This window comes from Nematolebias whitei, chromosome 18 (genome assembly GCF_014905685.2).
Source record: "Nematolebias whitei isolate Nwh7 chromosome 18, NemWhi1, whole genome shotgun sequence".
In the NCBI taxonomy this organism is placed as follows: domain Eukaryota; kingdom Metazoa; phylum Chordata; class Actinopteri; order Cyprinodontiformes; family Rivulidae; genus Nematolebias; species Nematolebias whitei.
In genome coordinates, this window is record NC_056515.1 from 16,965,596 (window position 1) to 16,980,858 (window position 15,263).

The 15,263-nt window shown below is 45.7% G+C and overlaps 1 protein-coding gene across 1 annotated transcript in view; it reads right to left on the reverse strand.

The window, feature by feature from the left end:
* The window catches only part of mast4 (microtubule associated serine/threonine kinase family member 4), a gene marked incomplete in the record, with an annotated part of 175,348 nt that overhangs the window by 25,374 nt on the left and 134,711 nt on the right, over positions 1-15,263 (reverse strand). The window contains 8 exon segments of the mRNA XM_037692599.1: positions 6,824-6,989; positions 7,083-7,215; positions 10,303-10,441; positions 10,548-10,756; positions 10,926-11,017; positions 11,100-11,161; positions 12,268-12,400; positions 13,014-13,115. Coding sequence (XP_037548527.1) covers positions 6,824-6,989; positions 7,083-7,215; positions 10,303-10,441; positions 10,548-10,756; positions 10,926-11,017; positions 11,100-11,161; positions 12,268-12,400; positions 13,014-13,115 — 1,036 coding nt within the window.

Genomic DNA, 15,263 nt, shown 5'->3' on the forward strand with positions numbered 1-15,263 from the left:
ATTGGTGAAGGCGAGCGTTCGCGCCCCCTCTCCCAATTGTCCTCTTTACCAGCTGAGCTAGTGGTGCTAGCCCCTCTGAATATCTTGGGCATAGCTGGGTAAGGAGCATGGACGGCTCTCACTGCTGTACAGTCTGTGGAGCCATGCTCCAGATAGATGACGGTCACGACCTGTGTCCTGCCTGCCTTGGACATGACCATCTGGTGGATGCCCTGTCAGAGAACCCCTGCATGAATTGCAGCTTCATGTCGCATGCTGTGAGGGTGGCCCGGCTGGCCCAGTTTCGCCCCAAACTCGGCGATGACCTCCCGCCTTCTGGGCAGGAGGCTCCACCTAGGCGCTCGAAGCGCCGGACTGAGGCCGCAGTCTCTGTGGCCCCTCCTGGGAAGAAGCGAGCCAGGTCTGATAGGGGCCTCTCCACAAGGGTGGAGCAGCTCTCCGCTGAATTAGCGGAGATGAAGTCCCTTTTTCAGGTACACCAACTGGGAACTGAACCAGTGGCAGCAACTGGACTCTCCTCCCCACCCATGCCTGAACTGGCTGTGGAGGAGGATGTGCTATCCTTGGCTGCCTCTGCCTCTCACTTTTTAGGTGAGGAGGACGGGCATTCATCTCGAGTCTCAGAGACAGCTTCACTCTCTTCTTCTCGGAGTGCAGTTAGTGGGTCGGGTGACGGCTCGATGCAGGACATCATGCGTATGGCCCTGAGACAGCTGCAGCTGGACGTCCCACAACCAGAGGCGTCCACCCCTGGAAGTGCCTTCTTCAGGCGCGGACTGACCCCTCCTTCCTTTTCTGTCCCTCCATCAGAGGAGTTCCTGAGGGAGTTGCATGGTTGCTGGCGGGACCCCAAGGCCTTTGCGCGCCTCTCTGCAGATGGCAGAGTGTTGGCGGCCATGCATGAGCCGGCTGCAGCAGGCTTGGATCGCATGCCAGCGATAGAACCTGCTGTTGCCTCTCTCATCGTGTCACCAGATGAAGCTCTGCGCAGTCATGTTCGGTGCCCACGAGCTCAGTGTCGTGTCACGGATGAATTCCTCTGCAGAGCCTATGCCGCCGGAGCGCGTGCTGGCCGCCTAGGTAATTCCTTGGCACACCTAATGCTTGCCCTCTCCGCGTCCCTTCAGGGGACTAGTGGTGCGACAGCAGCGATGGGCTTTAACGATGCAGCGCTTCAGGCCTTTGCACTAATGACGAGGGAGCTTGGGCGTGTGATGTCCTCCTTGGTCCAAGCTCGCCGACAGGTCTGGTTAGCGCAGTCAGCATTGACTGAGCCATGCCGTAGAGCCCTCCGTAATGTCCCAGTGGTGACGGGGGAGTTGTTCGGTTCGGCTGCCTTGGAAGCACTGGAACGGACTGTCCAGGCACGACAGAGAAGGCAGCAATTTTCGAGCCTTAGCAGGCCAATGCCCCCTCCACCTCCTCGGCATCCAAGGCGCCTGTCGGCTGGCTCCAGCATGCAGCCGCCGCCTGGGGGTCATAACCGGCCGGGTGGTCCTTACCCTCATGCGGTTCAGCAAAGGCCCAGCAGGAGCTTTCGTGGGTTGGTCCACCGACCAGCTGGGCAGGCTCGGACCAGGGACTCTGGCTGCCGCCCCCCCACGGCCCCTAGGGGTCGTGGAGGGAGACGGTGATGCCATCAGGCCGACCGTCGGATATTTCTCCCACCAGCAGCTCAGCTATTGGGTTGCTCACGCCGTGGACCCATGGGTGGTTGCCACTCTGACCCATGGTTACCGGCTACAGTTCCGACGGCGGCCTCGTATCTCAGGCCGGGTCAAGATGACTGTAATCGCCGACCCGGTGAAAGCTCAAGCACTAGACCAGGAACTTTCCGCCCTCCTGGCCAAGGGCGCAATAGAGGCAGTGGACCCTCTGCAACAACCCAGGGGCTATTACTCGACTTACTTCCTTGTGCAAAAGAAGACGGGCGGGTTTCGTCCCATTTTAGACCTGAGGGGACTCAACCAGTACCTAAAGGAGCTGCCCTTCCACATGCTCACAACAGCAGAAGTCCTTCAAGCTGTCACGAGGGAGGAATGGTTCACGTCTGTAGACCTGAAGGATGCATATTTTCATGTGCCTATTGCGGCAGAACATTGCCGCTTTCTCAGGTTTGCCTATCGGGATCACCACTGGCAGTTCCGGGTACTTCCATTCGGGCTCTCTCTCTCCCCAAGGGTGTTCACTCGGTGCGTGAAGGCAGCCCTCTCTCCTCTGCAGGCCTGCGGAGTGAAGATTCTGCCGTACTTAGACGATTGGCTTCTGTGCGCCCCGTCTCAGGCCTGTGCCTTTCACGACACAAACCGCCTGCTCGCTCATATGTCCCAGTTGGGCCTCAATGTCAACCTGGAGAAGAGCTGCCTGATCCCTTCCCAGACGACCACCTTTCTTGGGGTGGTTCTGGATTCATCTTCAATGAGAGCTCGCCCATCCGCTCAAAGGGTGGCCGGCATACTCCAGCTGGTCAATCGGTTCAGGCTGGGCAAGCAGCTCCCCTATGTTGCCTTTTTGCAACTACTCGGCAAGCTGACATCAGTCACTCGGGTGGTGCCCTTAGGCCTGCTGTCACTTCGCCCCTTGCAGAGGTGGCTCAACAGCTTTCACCTAGATGCCAGGCTGCACAGGCATCACAAGCTCGCAGTGACGTGGTCATGTCTTCATGCCATGACTCCATGGAGGGACGAAGATTATTTGTCCAGGGGTGTCCCCATGGGAGTGGTAGTGTGTCGCAGGGAAGTGGTCACGACGGATGCCAGCTCCATGGGATGGGGGGCTGTATGGCAACGCAGAGCGGTTCAGGGCCGCTGGGGTCAAAGAGACCATTCCAAGCATATAAATGTGCTGGAGCTGCGTGCAGTGCACTTGGCACTCAGGCACTTCCTGCCTCACCTGGAAGGGAGGCATGTACTTGTTCGGTCAGACAACACCTCTGTTGTCTACCACATCAACCATCAGGGGGGCACCAGGTCAGCACAACTTCTGAGTGTGTCCAGAGAGCTCCTGGAATGGGCCTCTCCTCGCCTGTCCACCCTGCGGGCAGCGTACTTGCCAGGGCGACACAATCAGGTCGCAGATTTTCTCTCCCGCCAAGAGTCCCCTCCGGGAGAGTGGTCCCTCCACAGAGACATAGTGCTGATGATCTGGGACCGTTTTGGTCAGGCAGAGATAGACCTGTTTGCGACGGAAGAGTCGACTCAGTGTCCCCTATGGTACTCTCTTACGGGGGCGTCGGGTGCGCTAGGCCAGGACGCATTGGCTCATCCTTGGCCAAGGGTCCTTCTGTATGCCTTTCCACCCCTTTCTCTAATTTGGCCAACCCTTCAGAGAGTCCTCGAGGAGGGCCACAGGATGCTGCTGGTGGCTCCGTATTGGCCAGCGCGACCATGGTTCCCACTGCTTCGAAGTCTATGTCAGGGCGTCCCATGGTGTCTTCCGACCAGAAGGGACTTGCTGTCTCAGTTGGGGGGACTGATATGGCACCCCAATCCTCAACGTCTTCGGCTGTGGGTGTGGCCACTGCAAGGCTAGGACAGCAGCTGACTGGAGTTTCGAGCCCCGTCAGATGCACCATCCTGGGCGCCAGGGCACCCTCTACTCGTCAGCAGTACGAAAACAGGTGGCGCCTGTTTTCCCAATGGTGTTCGGATCACAACAAGGATCCAGTCTCCTGTACAATACCCACCATTCTGGAGTTTCTCCAGTCTCTACTTGGTAAGGGTCGCTGTCCTTCGACGCTTAAAGTTTATGTAGCGGCAATATCAGCTAATCACGCTGGCATTGATGGCTGTACGGTAGGGAGCCATAATCTAGTCTCTCTTTTTCTGCGTGGTGCCCGTAGGTCACACCCGCCGACAGCTCCACGAGCACCAGGTTGGGACCTTCCCTTGGTTCTCGAAGCTCTGTGCCGTCCTCCTTTCGAGCCTCTGTCGCAGGCGGACCTCAAGTGGCTTTCATGTAAGACGGCTTTTTTGTTGGCTATTACCTCAGCAAAGAGGGTCAGCGAGCTACATGCTCTCTCAATCAGCCCCTCATGTCTCAGGTGGGGCCCTGAGGGCTCGTGTGTTACCTTGTGGCCAAACATTGCATTCGTACCAAAGGTGTTATCTCACTCTCACTCTAACCAACCGTTGAGGCTGGCACGTTTTCAGCCTGCGCCTGGTGAGGGGTCTGCATTATTGTGCCCGGTAAGGGCACTGGAGGCATATGTTGCAGCTACTGCCGTGATAAGACATTCAGACCAGCTGTTTGTGTGTTATGGAGGCCCTAGGTTAGGCTGTCCTCTTTCCAAACAGCGCCTCTCCCACTGGATCGTGGACGTCATCTGCCACGCCTATGCTGCAGGGCCCGGCTCCCTGCCGGTCGGCTTGAAGGCTCACTCTACCAGGAGCGTCTCCGCTTCCTGGGCTGCCCTGAGAGGGGTTCCGCTGGAAGCAATATGTGCTGCTGCATCATGGGCTTCCCCAAGCACGTTCACCAGATTTTATAGAGTTAACGTGGCCACCCCTCATCCCCTGGGCCAGGTTCTTCTACAAGGGTCCTCTGGGCCTCCTCAGTGAGGTAGGTGTTAGGATTCCTTGTGACATCGTTGATATTAGTCATTCAGTGCTTTCAGCACCGCCCTCTGGCGGTCAGGAGGGATGAAATAGAACGAAAGTTACGTATGTAACTACGGTTCTATGAATCCCGGATGACCGCCAGAGCTTCTCCGTCACTCAGAATCCTTGCGTTTCGCGAGAAGATTCTGTAGGAGCAGAGCAGCGGATGACGTCGGGCTATATAGCCTCTGATTGGTCATCCGTGTCACACCTGTGACTCCGTTGGTATTATTACTCGAATCAGCGCATGCGCGAAGGGAACATTCAGTGCTTTCAGCACCGCCCTCTGGCGGTCATCCGGGATTCATAGAACCGTAGTTACATACGTAACTTTCGTTTTCATGAGCTGTATGCCATAATCATCAGTAATAAAACAATTAAAGACCTGAAATATTTCAGTTGGTGTGCAATGAATCTGAAATATATGAAAGTTTCATTTTTATCATTACATTATGGAAAATAATGACCTTTATCACAATATGCTAATTTTTTAGAAGGACCGGTATATACATATACACACATACATACACATACATATATATACATATACACACATACATACACATACATATATATATATATATACATACACATACATATATATATATATATGTATATATACAGTGAGAAAAACAAGTATTTGAACACCCTGAGACTTTGCAAGATCTCCCATTTAGAAATCATGGAGGGATCTAAAATTTTCATCTTCGGTGCATGTCCACTGCGAGACATATAATCTAAAAAAAAATTACAAATCTGGAAATCACAATGTATGATTTTTTAATAATTTATTATGTGCCGGTCCACTGTACTGAAGAGCAAGCTGAGCTGTAAGGCAAAGCTCTCCGTTTACCAGTTCCTACCCTCACCTATGGTCATAAACTTTGGATAATGGCTGAAGGAACAATCACGGACACAAGCAGTCAAAATGAGTTTTCTCTGCGGGTATTTTTCATTCATTCAACCTTTACTTAGACAGGTAAATCCCATTGAGCCTCGAGGACTCATTTACAAGAGAGAAGTGATGGTATGGTATAAAGTTTATTCATTTTAAAAAACAAAACAAAACAATTCCATAAACTATATATAAAAAAAAAAACGAGATTTAAAATGAAAGGCAGAAGAAAGAAGAAAAAATCTTATTATATCTGCCCCTTTTTTCAAACAATTAGTTCAATCATAATAATCAGTAGCTGGGTAGCTGGACTCTCCCAAAAAACAAAAAAACCCAAAGACTTAATGGAAAATCTGCATGCGAAAAACTGTCCGCCCTTGCTACTTCCGTAGGATTCAGGTGAGAAAGCAACAGCCAGGTGCTGCAGATCAATGCACTGAGTGTGTTAAAACAATGTAAAGATGGAAAGTCATCAGCACCGACCATAGAGAAGCAACTGTTGCTTCCCATCGATCAGGGAAGAGTCAAAGGTAATTTCCAAAATAATCGGGAGTCCACTGAGAGAAAAATTATTTACCTGTAAAAACACTTATGGCTAAACTAGAGCTGCTCTAAATGCACTTCACCATGTTTAGGAGAAAACTAAACAACACATCACAACAAACACACCCACTGTCAAACACGGGGGTGGAGGGCTGATGGCTTGGACTCGTTTTGCAGCCACAGGACTTTGACGCCTCACATTCACCGAGTCAGTCACGCAATCCTCTGTAGACCAAAGGATTCTAGAGTCCAACTGAGTCCATCTGTCTGACAGCTGAAGCTTGAACAAAACTGGGTCATGATACAACAGAACAATCCCAAACACAGCTGCTAATCTACAACAGAATGGCTGAAAAAGAAAAGAATGAAGGTGTTGCAACAGACAAAGTCAACACCCCGGCCTGATTAAAAGCTGTGATGGGACCTGAAAAGAACTGAGCAGAAACAAAAGTCTGCAAACCACAATGAACTGAAGTAACATGGACAGAAGAGTGGGCCAACATTCCTCAACAACCATGCCAGAAACTCTCAAAGTCTCACAGACAACCATTACTGTGATTTTGTGTACAAACTGAAAATGACTGGAAACTCTACAGCTTTAACAGCGGACCTAACTCCTCCCTCTGCACTACTCCATCTTCCTGGTGTTTGTTTTACACATACAATAACTTGTTGTTTAGCAGAAACTATAAGCTTCTATCAATATGAACATTATTGAATTTATTGTAATGTGAATTTTTTAAATGTCTTAGTTTGTACAAAGGTAGTTAAAAAGAAAAGCACTGACCACTGATGACCTGTCCAAACAGCTCCTCTGGTGTGTCTCCAAAAAACGGGACACATCCTACAAGGAACTCATAAAGGATGATGCCCATAGCCCACCAGTCCACCGGTTTCCCATAGCCCTGTCTCAGGATCACCTCTGGTGCAATGTATTCTGGTGTTCCACAAACCTGAAAGGAAGGAAAAACACAAATATACCCAAAACTTTATATTGTGGGAACAAATATTGTTAAACTGCACATGGGTTACGTTTGGAGACGTACCTGCTTGTCAGAGAACTCCCTGGCATCTTTCTCTATGTGGCCCTCATAGAGGTTGGTGGTCATGTTCATCAGTCCAACTTTAGAGAGACCAAAGTCGGTCAACTTAATGTGTCCCATTGAAGTCACCAGCAGACTGAGAGAAAACATTTAAATATATTAAACTCATTCATATTAGCATGTAAAAACATGCAAAAATAAATAAATAATCTTAATTTTAAAATGAGAAAAGTGGAAGAAATATTTATAAAACGAGCACCTCCTTTGTGCAGTGTCAAACTGTGTCATCACCATTGATTAAATAGCACGGAAGATTCATTTTAATGTTGAATCTGATCAATGCAGTGTTTTACATACTGCTTTTTTCCTGGATACAACACTGTGCAAAAGTCTTAATGAAACTGGCATTATTCAATATTTTCCCCCAACACAGCTGGACTTTCCTGTAGCCTTTTAAAGCAGACTTGATCAATAGTTTTCAGTTTTTCTTTGGACTTTGGCTGCTTTTCAAATACTTCTGACCTATGAATTTTTCAGGCATAAAAGTGCTCCTAAAATTAAAGAGTGTTGTCTCAGCACACAGAAGACAACTTTGTTTCAACTAGATCTTTAAGCGCTTTGTTTACCAGCAGCCTGTCACAAAGATATAATTCATCTTCATCCTCAATAATCCAGGTAGAAAAATCTAAGAAAGTTCATTTTGTTAAGTTAGGTCCTCTGGACAGATTCAAAACAATAAAAATAAGAGGGGGACAGTTTAACCCCCTCTTACAATGCTGTTATTGCTAGAATCACTCAGCCCTCTGTGAATAGCGAGCGGCCTTCAGGGCACTAAAGACCAGTTGTTAGGCTGATGGTCCTCCTTGATCATGGGAATAGCTAGTCCTGGATGTCAACAACAAACTGGTTGATCCACTATGAGAAGGTGCTTTTTATAAGACTGAGTTTATTACAGCTCCTGAGACTGAAGAAGTCTTCTGGATAAAAGACGAAACGTTTCTACAAGTTTTTAATTTTTGTTTTAATCCGTCCAGAGGACCTGACTTAACTTTGTTAGATCCCAACTCTTTAGTTGAATCTATGAAAAATACCAACGAAATTGACAGAAATATCTTATCTAGACTGTGACCCTGGGTTTTTGATTTGCTCAAAGACTGAATGTAATAAGATTATGACCCGGTTCTGACCGGTTTAAACGGGGCCAAATTGTAGAAATGACTGATTGTGCAGTTTTATAATCACAACAGTTTTTATTTGCAAAATAAAGCTTAACCTCTGTTGTCTCCATATTCTATTGTCACTACTTATAAATAAAGATCCCCCTGGATCTGGGGGAGTGGTGGCGCAGAGGTTAGAGAAGGTGGGCCTGTGATTGGAAGATCGCCAGATCAAGCCCCGGTGCAAACAACATCCAAAATGTGGGTGTGGTAGGTGAAGCACCCACACTTGCCCCCACCCTCATTCGCCCCAACTGTGGGCCCATGAGCAAGGCCCTTAACCCACCATCTGCTCCTAAACAGGTCTCTCTTGAAAATGAGTTATCGTGGCTCAATGAGACTACCTGGATAAATAAAGGCTAAATGAAAAAAATATATATCTGGGAATTATTTTGGATTCTCATTTAACTTATGCAATCCTTATGTACTAAGCTGAAAAAAAAAAGTATCTTTACACTACTCCAAAATTAGATCAAATTTGACATTTTCTCTTTCGAACACTTATCTTCATGCCATAATGCTTTCAACTGTGTCATACTGTTTACCTGTCAGGTCTCTTACTACGAACAAAATCCTGAAACCCACAGCTAGGCTCTACAATCCATCCATCCATCCATCCATCCATCCATCAATCCATCCATCCATCCATTTTCTTCCGCTTATTCGGGGTCGGGTCGCGGGGGTAGCAGCCTAAGTAGGGAGGCCCAGACTTCCCTCTCCCCAGCTACTTGGTCCAGCTCTTCCGGGGGAATCCCGAGGCGTTCCCAGGCCAAACAAGAAACATAGTCCCTCCAGCGTGTCCTGGGTCTTCCTCTGGGCCTCCTTCCGATGGGACGTGTCCGGAACACCTCACCAGGGAGGCGTCCAGGAGGCATCCTAACCAGATGTCCAAGCCACCTCAACTGGCTTCTCTTGACGTGGAGAAGCAGCGGCTCTACTCTGAGTCCCTCCCGGAGGACTGAGCTTCTCACCCTGTCTCTAAGGGAGAGCCCAGACACCCTGCGGAGAAAACTCATTTTGGCCGCTTATATCCGAGATCTCGTTCTTTCGGTCACAACCCAAAGCTCGTGACCATAGATGAGGGTGGGAACGTAGATCGATCGGTAAATTGAGAGCTTCGCCTTTTGACTCAGCTCTCTCTTCACCACGACAGACCTGTACAGCGCCCGCTTCACTGCAGATGCTGCACCTATCCGCCTATCGATCTCACGCTCCATTTTTCCCTCATTCGTGAACAAGACCCCAAGATACTTGAACTCCTCCACTACAATAGGGCCTACAAAATTCACAAACTTCCCGGCTGGACTCATCACTGTACAGCTCTTTCTTCTTCAGATGCTCCAACTTTTCAAGTTATGTTCTACACAGCAGTATTAAATTGTATTTTCAGGTTTTTCATGGTGTCAGTAATGTAGCTCTTTCTACTTTGATGCCTAAAACCAATTATGGACATGGTCACTCGACTAGGTCTGCTACAAGCGGACATTTGCCACTACCAGCCTTTAAAACTGTTATGGCCAGAGATCATTTTTCTGTTTATACTAAAACATGGACCGACGTTCCACAACATATAAAGTCCATTTCAACATTGGCACTTTTCAGGAAGACTCATGAGCGTCATCCGTTACCTTCTTTTGCAATCACCGTTAGGTGTCTGCCATATAAATGCTGCTATTTTTGTATTTTGTAATGTGGTATGTCTGTGTGTCTGTTAATGTGATGCTGGATATCTGTGTTGTTTATGTTCTGCAGAACAGGAACCTGCAGTAAAACAGCAATTATGCTGAGCCAGGCCTGATTTATTTTAATATTTTCCTGTTTAAAATTTAAATAAATAAAAAAATTAAAACTCCTAATCTTTAAATCCACTGTTTCAGGTAGTTATGTTTTCAATCAGTTGTAAGGATTTTTTGGGGGTGGTGAAATAACCACCTGCTACGTGACCACAGAACAGATATGTACACAACTATGAAGTAAACAGTACTCCTCCGTGTTCATCGTTTTACTTGTCAGGTTTGAGATCTCTGTGGACAATGCCGTAGTTGTGAAGATACTCCAGAGCCAGAACGGTTTCTGCAAAATACATCCTGGCCATATCCACAGGCAGCGGGCCCATGTTCTTCAAAAGGGTGGCACAGTCTCCTCCTGGGAATAAAACAAAATAAAATCTATGAAGACATGTGGTTTCTCATTGGTTTTGGAACAAAAACAGTAGTCGGTGTAGATGGTGCACATTCAGACACCAACTGACCTTCAACATACTCCATCACCATGCACAGGTGGCGCCGTGTCTCAAAGGAGCAGTACATGGACACAACAAAAGGGTTCTCAGCAAAGGTCAGGATGTCTCTTTCCACAAAAGCCTGCTGGATCTGATTTCTCAGCATCAGATTCTGCTTGTTGATTTTTTTCATGGCAAATCGTTGCTTTGTTTCCTTATGTCGAACTAAATAAACAGCTCTGTGGAAGCAAGAGTTCACCAGTTAGCTGTGGAAAGATCAGGCTCTGATTGTTGGTTGTCAAAAATTCACTTTTTATAGTTAATAAAAAAGAAAGGCAACATTCTTCTTATTGTCACTTTTGTTTTGCTGCCATCTTTTACATACAGGAATATAAGAGAAGTTTTTACCCGTAGGCACCGTTACTGATGAGTTTTATCATCTCAAAGTCAAATTCACAGGGTTTTCTCCTAGAACGAAGAGCTGAACTGAGGCTGTGGGACTGAGAACAAGACGAGAGATGAGTCTGTCATAATTTGCTCTAAATAGAACACATTTTATGAAATATTTTTCTGAGCTCTTACAGAGTCGTCCGTTTCTGGGGTTTCTGCAATACCACTGTCACAACTGGTCAGCTGAGCAATTCCTATAAAACACAAACCAAAAATATAATTTAAACAAAATGTTTTACAGTTTAAACCCTGAACGTTACGAGTATTTACTACATGAGAGCTGCAAACGTTTGCAGTGCAGTTATTTAAACAAAAGAAATATAAATGCTGCAGAATCAGCCTTTTTAAACAGGATGCAAGCAGCAGACTTCAACCAGATGTTAGCTTCGAGATGCTGACTCTGAACTGAGGATAAATGAAGTGAAAATCGATGCATGTCTAACGCTCATTATGAAAACCACTACTCCAGAACACATTAGGAGTTCTAGTACTTAGGAGCCGCCTTGCATCTTTTCTGTTTTGTTTGTGTGCAGCAATGTTAACTACCAAGTGCTCTCCCCAAAGAGCCTGAAAATACATTGTCATTGCTATTGCACATCTGTTGCCCCTCTGGGGTTTGCTGCAGGCAAACAGAGCACAGGAGACGCTTTCGGGGGAGGTTGGGATGGGGAGGCGTTGACGAGCCAGCCTGTGTGGATCTGGATCCAGTCTGTAGGGAGGCCATTCATTTCTAATTAGTCCAAATGAATGTTATTGGTAAGCAACTCTGCAGGGACAAGGGTCATTAGAAAGACAGTCTGTTCACTTCATGGCACTAGGAGTGTTAAGTCTGAGATTTTTCCACAAATCAACTTTATTTTTAGACTTATTAACAGGAATGTTACACAGTAGGAAGTAAAACCAATCAAAGTGAAGAAGTAAATACAGGTAAGGAAAAAAAAACGATCATGCCCATAATAATTTTACAAATATTATTCTAAATGTGGTGTGGTAGAGATATCATCAGCATATTCTCAGAGCACTAATGCATCTTGTGAAATCTCATGATACGGGATGACATCACATGTAACATCATTTACAAGGTTTGATCAAGTTGGCTCTAACCCTGGCTCATTTGGGCACAAAATGGTCTTAGCCTAAACCTCCGGCTTAAAAGGCAGCGATGATATGTATTCCTTCAAGGCATGCCAGCATTTTATTTCTTTTCTGCATTTTTTCAGAGACTTGTAAATAACATAAGTTATTCCCAGACTTTTTGTTTATTATTTGCACTGATGATGATGATGTGAGCTTCCTGTACCTTCCATGGGATCTCGGGTAAGTCCCAGCTGACTGATGATGTAACGAGGGATGTCCGTTTTGATGCCCTGACCCTCCTTGGCATGTCCTTCAGCCGCCTCCAGAAGGTAGTAAAACTCCTCTGGATCAAACTCCTGGACACACATAACTCTTCATTAGCTTTGTTTTTCAATAACATCCACAAGAAATTAAATTGGCACTTGATTTTTACTTATTATTATTTATTAAACTCTGTTAATCCCCAATGGGTAAATTAATTCTCTGCATTTTTCCCATTGCACATGTGAGCACACATGTGAAGCAGTGAGCTGCCATCTAGGGCGCCTGGGGAGCAGTCGGGGGGTTAAGGACCTTGCTCAAGGGCCCTGACTGGGGCAATTGAGGGTGGAGGCAGGTGTGGGTGTTTCACATTTTCCACCCACATTTTGATGTTGTCGGTTTGGGAGTTGAACCGGGGAGTTGATCGGTGATCCTCCAATCACAGGCCCACACTCCCGAACTAACCACTGCGCCACCACTCCCATGTTTTCTAGTCTGATATGAAAAATGCAGAGAACTTGATTGTTTTATTAGCCCAGATGTTTTCCCACAAATATCTCAATTTTTTAAAATAAATTCTGAATCTGAACTACTTTAGTTCTTTTTTTATTCCCTTGTGCTCATAATTTGAACTGTGGTGTGTAACCAGTATTAACTGCTGTTCAAACAAATTATTAAACAAAATGTGTGTAATAAATAGTTACATACCAGACATTCCAACAGGCGGGCAGGTCGTGATATCACTATGAGGATCTTCTTTACCACCTCTTTGATGAAGTTCACCTCCTCGCTCTCTGACCTCTCTGTGGACTGAACGACAGAAGAGTCTCAGTAATGCAACATAGCATCAAATCAAAGGCAGTTTTCACATCTTGTGCACATTCCTAATATCAACCAATGAAAAATGAAAAAAGGAGACAATGTTGCTTTTGCCGGTATCCGAGTCTGTTTGTTTTTGTATGCCATCTTAGTAAAAATATTTGTTGAACTGATGGATGAATGTCAATGGCAATTTCAGAAAGTAAGAATTGGATGTACATCTAAATCTATGGGGTCAGCCTGATTTAGACTATGAGCCACAGCCATCTAACCTTAGGAAACATAAAAATAGCTTTAATTTGTTCCATTTTACAGATAGGTACTGTATTGTAAGGTATTGTTTTACAGATATAATGAGTTGTCCCAAACATTTATCTAAATATTGCGTGAGATTTTTGTTTAAAATTTTGGCATTGACTGTTAGGAGTCAACCCTTCATTAGAGACCAGTCAAAAAATTTAAACTAAAAAAGAAGATACAGCAGTCCCTCGATACTTTGCGGTTCGTTTTTCGCGGACTCTCACTATTGCGGGTTTTCAAATTAAGAGTGGACATGACACACAATTGGCTGATTGATGGATGAGCTGCACGATCATCATGGATTTTATATTTAAAATAAATTATTTAAAATAATTTAGCACCTGCTGCATCTGTGTGCAGCCCACATGTGCAGGGGGAAGCTCCCTCCTGCAGTGTGTCATATCTCCGCTCTGCAGCAGAGAAGTGGGCGTGGTCAAGAGCACTGGCAGAGTGCAGTCGAGGCAGAGAGCAGAGAGAGGGAAATCATGACATTCTGTGCTCTTTTAGAGCATTTAGAGTTTAGAAATGTTTACAATATTGCAAGAGTGTGGGAAGGGTTTTAAACACCTTTATATATATATATATATATATATATATATATGTATATATATATTTTTTTTTTACATCTATACATATTCTTTTACATTTTATTGTGGGATGTAACTGGGACACTGTGTACATAATCTCATTCCACCACATGTGGTATGTATGACAAATAAATCTCTCTGACGTATATATATATATATATATATATATATATATATATATATATATATATATATATATGCACATACACACACAAACCGGATTCCAAAAAAGTTGGGACACAACATATTGCGAATAAAAACTGAATGCAATGATGTGGAGATGGCAAATGTGAATATTTTATTCGTAATATAACGTAGATGACAGATCAAAAGTTTAATCTGAGTAAATGTAACATTTTAAAGGAAAAATATGTTGATTCAAAACTTCACATTGTCAACAAATCCCAAAAAAGTTGGGACAAGTAGCAATAAGTGGCTGGCAAAAGGAAATTGAGCATATAATGAACAGCTGGAAGACCAATTAACACCAATTAGGTCAATTGACAACATGATTGGGTATAAAAATAGCTTCTCAGAGTGTCAGTGTCTCTCAGAAGCCAAGATGGTAAAAGGATCACCAATTCCACCATTGTTGCGCAGAAAGATAGTGCAGCAATACCAGAATGGTGTTACCCAGCGTAAAATAGCAAAGACTTTTAAGTTATCATCATCAACCGTGCATAACATCATCAAAAGATTCAGAGAATCTGGAACAATCGCTGTGCGTAAGGGTCAAGGCCGTAAAACTCTATTGGACGCTCGTGATCGCTGGGCCCTTAAACGTCACTGCACCTCAAACAGGAATGCCACTGTCAAGGAAGTAACAGAATGGGCTCAGGAATACTTCCAGAAAGCATTGTCAGTGAACACAATCCACCGTGCCATCCGCCGTTGCCAGCTGAAACTCTACAGTGCAAAGAGGAAGCCATTTCTAAGCAAGCGCCACAAGCTCAGACGTTTGCACTGGGCCAGGGGTCATTTAAAATGGAGTGTGGCAAAATGGAAGACTGTTCTGTGGTCAGATGAGTCACGATTTGAAGTTCTTTATGGAACACTGGGACGCCATGTCATCCGGACCAGAGAGGACAAGGATAGCCCAAGTTGTTATCAACGCTCCGTTCAGAAGCCTGCATCACTGATGGTATGGGGTTGCATGAGCGCTTGTGGCATGGGCAGCTTGCATGTCTGGAAAGGCACCATTAATGCAGAGAACTATGTTCAGGTTCTAGAACAACATATGCTCCCATCTAGA